This window comes from Humulus lupulus, chromosome 4 (genome assembly GCF_963169125.1).
Source record: "Humulus lupulus chromosome 4, drHumLupu1.1, whole genome shotgun sequence".
Taxonomy (NCBI): domain Eukaryota; kingdom Viridiplantae; phylum Streptophyta; class Magnoliopsida; order Rosales; family Cannabaceae; genus Humulus; species Humulus lupulus.
In genome coordinates this window covers 178,268,764-178,273,804 of record NC_084796.1, presented here as the reverse complement: position 1 = coordinate 178,273,804, position 5,041 = coordinate 178,268,764, and the positions used below count along the sequence as shown (strand labels likewise).

At 35.6% G+C, this 5,041-nt stretch overlaps 1 protein-coding gene across 1 annotated transcript; it reads right to left on the bottom strand.

Moving 5' to 3' along the window:
• Positions 1-356: 356 nt before the first annotated feature.
• On the bottom strand, positions 357-4,199 carry LOC133832703 (uncharacterized). The gene is made up of 6 exons (XM_062263013.1): positions 4,025-4,199; positions 3,475-3,720; positions 2,687-2,877; positions 1,174-2,541; positions 951-1,029; positions 357-700 (listed from the first exon to the last, which is right to left on the bottom strand). Exons 1-6 carry the CDS (start codon positions 4,197-4,199, stop codon positions 357-359), a joined length of 2,403 nt encoding a protein of 800 aa, XP_062118997.1.
• Positions 4,200-5,041: the final 842 nt, after the last annotated feature.

Below are 5,041 nucleotides of genomic sequence, written 5' to 3'. Positions count from 1 at the left end.
TCATTTTAACCTAGATGCACTAAGACTATTTTATCGCTCTCTAATGGAGATTGTTTTTTGTACAAAAATATTTCTCTCTTTGAGGAAGAAAAAAATCCTCTCACCTTACAATGGTAAAAATATTTTCTATTTATAGAAGAAAATAAACATTAAGGCTCCCTAAAACTCTGTGATAATCAATCCCTTTATTAGTGAGATTGTATATAATTGGATGACAAAATTGGTGGCTCAATTTTCGAGAGTTAACCAAGTGTCTCTCCTTTTATATTATTGATTTAGCAATCACTACATTAATTCAAATGAGAGATTAGTCCGAGCTTCTTTTTTTTTTTTTTTGTCGGGAATAGATTTTATTACTATTCAGAATGTAACGGAAAAAGAGTACAAATTGGAGGGGTGGTTTCCTCCAACCAACAAAACTCATCGTCTAGCCTAAGGGCATGCTTTGCCAAACCATGAGCCAAATTATTAAACTTTCGACCAACATGTGACAGAGCTACCCCTGGAAAAGTAGACAATAAAGTTTTAATATCTAAAAATATAATCCCCAGTTCATTTTGATAAGTTATGTTATTATTTAAAGCCAAGACAAGAGAAAGGGAGTCAGAAAAGATAACATCCAGCTGAATTCCAAGCCTTTGAGCCCAATTGAGTGCGACCAACAGTGCTATAGCTTCTGCTTGAAAGGCTGACAACATTCCTGCAAAATAATTCATAAGAGAGCTTAGGAAAAAACAAAACTAAGGGATTTCATAGGAATTGAAAAGACTATAAACAAACCTCCCTCAAGAACAATAAGATAACCTTAACCAAAGGGATGAATCCCTTTGGTTAAGTTTTCAAAGATCGATATAATCATTTACCTTTTTTGCTCACTTATATTAATGCCTATTATCAGTTAATTTTGAGATTTTGTAGTAAGTTTTAACTTAAAGAACAACGACACTTACCTTTTAAGGGCTTAGATAAAGCTGCAATAACTTCCTTCTCTGGGGAAAGGATGATTGCTCCAAATCCTATCGTTTCTGTCTAGTTAGATAATGCAGCATCTACTGATAAGATTTTGGATTGATTCCCTGAATCTTCTCTTTTTTGATTTGTAGATGTTGCATTTTGTATGGGTTGCTCCGTCGTTCTCTGTGTATTTCTTATCGACTCCCAATATCGGGTTACCCATTCAAACACTTGTTGTCCTTGTCTTGCTGGATGTCCATGGGTTCTTTTATTCCTCTCAAACCAAATTGCCCAAGCTATGATGAGCATTTTTTGAAAGTTTTCTTTTTCCAAAATTTCAGAGGCATAGAGTAGAATCTCCTTAAAGGAAATGTCCTCTTTCCTTTCTGACATGAAAGGATAATCCCACCGATCCCATATTTCTTTAGAGGAAGGACACCAAAAGACAGCATGTGCATTAGAATCCTCTCCAAAACCACATAGTGGGCAAACACTGTGTTTAGAGATATTTCGTCGATTTAAACCTTTAAGAGTGGGCAATATTTCATGGTAGCCTCTCCAAGAAAAATGTAGAATTTTACGTGGTATTTTGATTCCCCAAAAGGACTTCCACCAAATTGCTATTAATGTAACAGATGAAGACGGCAGTGCAGTGTCCATAGCTGAGGCTAGATTATAACCACTTTTGACAGAATAGTTCCCATGATTTGTATAGTGCCAGAGCCACGAATCTGGATGATCAAATTGAGTTAGAGGTATGGTTAAGATGTTCTGGGCATCAGCAGCATTAAAAAATTGTTGGACTCGTATCATGTTCCACGAACCAGGTGTTTCAAAGAGATCATGTACTCTAAGGGGATCAGATATATCAATTATACTTGGGAGAAAAGATGGAGGTCTTGGGATCCATGGATCACTAAAGGCCAAAGTTTCTTTTCCATTTCCAATACGTCGTCGCAATCCTCTTCGTAAAAGATCCCTACCCCAAATGATACTGCTCCACGTTATTGAAGGATAATGACCTTCTCTAGCCTCCAATATACTTGTATGTTGATAGTATCTTGCCTTGAATACTTTTGCAAGAAGGGATGTAGGGTTTATTAGTAATCGCCAAGCCTGTTTTGCCAGAAGTGCCTGATTATACTGAATAAAACCACGGAATCTGAATCCTCCCTCACACTTTGGTCTACACATTTTATGCCAAGCGCGCCAATGAATTTTCTTTTGTTCAGTAGTAGAACCCCACCAATATCGGGCTTGTATTCTTTCAATTTCTTGGCACAAACCTTCTGGTATACGGAAGCATGACATTAGATAAGTTGGCATAGCTTGGATAACAGCTTTAAGTAAGATTTCTTTACCAGCTTGAGAAAAAAGCTTTGATTTCCATAAGTGTAACTTCATCCAAACTTTGTCTTTTATTGAATTAAACAAAATTCTCTTATTTTTACCTCCCAACATCGGTAGACCCAGATATGTTTCTATAGAATCAGTTCTTTGCATATTTAGAGAGGATGTATACAACCTGGCAATCTCTTCCGAAGTATTTGGAGAAAAATATAATAAAGACTTTGTAAAGTTGATCATCTGCGTAGAAAAGAGAGATAATAGTTATAGCTATATTTGAATAATTGGAAAAACATATGTATTGATATCTCTAATTGGAGCTAGTTACTAGTGAATGTCTTTATTGTGTCTTTCATAATTTAATTGCAATGGTTAAAAACATTACCTGTCCAGAACATGTCGAGTATAGAGAAAAAATGTTTTGTATAGCTTGTAGAGATCTCTCAGATGTCTGGACGATAATGAGGCTGTCATCCGCAAAGAATAAGTGGGTAATGAAAGGAGCTGTATTAGCTATTCGTAGTCCCTTTATTTCCTTTCTACTTTCCGCTTGTTGAAGTAAAGCTGAAAAACCTTCTGCACAAACCAGGAAAAGATAAGGTGATAGAGGGTCCCCCTGTCTCAACCCTCTTGATGGAATTACTTCTCCATAGATTACTCAATTAATTTGAAACAAATATCAGACTGAAGTTACACATTTCATTAATTTGTTAACCCAGTAAGGTCGAAATCCCATCTTAATTAACATTTTTTCCAAAAAAATCCATTCAACTCTGTTGTACGCCTTGCTCATATCTAATTTCATTGTTGCGAATGATTTCCTCCCTGACTTCTTAGATTTTAAACTGTGAAGGCACTCATAGGCTATAAGTGCATTATCTGTTATGAGTCTTCCTGGGACAAAAGCACTCTGGGTAGAGCTGATGAGTGAAGCTAGGAAATGTTTTAATCTATTAATTAATACCTTAGAAATGCATTTATATAGGACATTGCATAGACTGATTGGTTGAAAATCACTGATAGTAACTGGATTTTTCACCTTTGGAATCAGAGAAACCAGTGTTGAATTAATTGTAGACAAATCTTCACTTCCATTTAAGCATTCTAGAATAGTTTTTGATACTAACGGGCCAACTATATCCCAATGTTCTTGGTAAAACAGTGCACTCATACCATCTGGACTTGGGCTTTTATCTGCAGGCATAGAGAAGACTGCATCTTTTATTTCCTCCAAGGAAAATGGGGCTTCTAAACTCATGTTCATCTCATCTGAAACAGAAATATGAACTCCTTGTAATAGTTCTTCAATTTTTTCTTCTGAAGGAGACGAAGAAGTGAAGAGAGAATTGTAGAACTTCATTGTGATCTCGCTGATCTCACTATCACTTGTGCACCATTCGTTTCCATCATTGAAAATGCCTATCATATAATATTGGAAAGGTTATTTTCATAAGTAAAATTATATGGCCTGCCCATTTTAGCTTGTATTTTTAATGGTATGTATCTTGTTATGTATGATAAAGGAAATTAGGTTATTATTGGTTTTGTATATTTATTTTATAATTATTCCTTGATTTTCTTTGGTTTCTATCTATTACTGTGCCTTGAAAGGATCCCTAATTGTTATATAGACTCTATTAGCCAATAGTTCACCACTCAATAATTAAGCATTTTGTGAAAGATATGTGAAGATCGAAATATAAAGTAAACTCAATTATAGTACCTTTAATTGAATTGTTCTTTTGTCGCTCTCTTGCCTTTTGATGAAAGAATTTTGTATTTTGGTCTCCTGCTTTTAGCCATTGTATTCTGGATCGTTGATGCCAAAAGACTTCCTCTTTGCGCAATAAATCATCCAATTTTCTTTCTGTTTGTCGTAACTCACTGTGGTCTTCCATATGTTTTTGTGAATTCTGCAAACGGATAATTTGTGAATGGGTTTGTTTGATGTCTTTGGATAAAGATCCAAATTTTTACTTGTGCCATGTGGATAAGTTAGTTGAGCACGCCTGAATATTACTCATAGTGGCGAGAAGGGAGGAGGAAGAAGAAAAAGGTTTCCAACACTTTTTTATAATTTCTTTGCATTCTGTCTCATTTGACCATATATTTTTGAATTTAAGACGAGATCTTTTCCTGTTTCTTAAAAGGTTGTACCCATTTTCATCTTGAAGAGTTAAGAGAAGCGCTCTATGATCAGAATGGTAGAAGTCTAGATGTGTTAAAGAGGCTGAAGTAAAACTATTTTTCCACTCTTCGTTGACCATTGCCCAATCTAGCCTCTCCTGTAAGAGGTCATCCTCACAAAATCTTTTCCAAGTAAATTGATTACCTCTATAATCCAAGGGTTGTAATTTACATACCTCTAGTGTGTTTCGAAATGCTTCAATTTGGTGTTAATTTCGCAGCCCTCCTCCATTTTTATCAGCTTGACTTAGAACTTCATTGAAATCTCCCATCACTAACCATGGCCTATGTGCTACTATTCGCAAATGTTGTAAGAGCTCCCATGTCATATGTCTATTGGATACTGCTGGGTGACCATAAAAGCCACTGAAGTGCCAAGACATATGTTGATTATCAAAACTTATAAAGCAACTTATGTGATTTGAGGATGATGATTGTACTGAGATCATTACATTTTCTTTACATAGTAGCATTAGCCCTCCACCTAGTCCTATCCTTGGGACCTCCAAGCCATTATCGTAAGAGAGTTGCTTGCACATTGTTGCTACCTTAT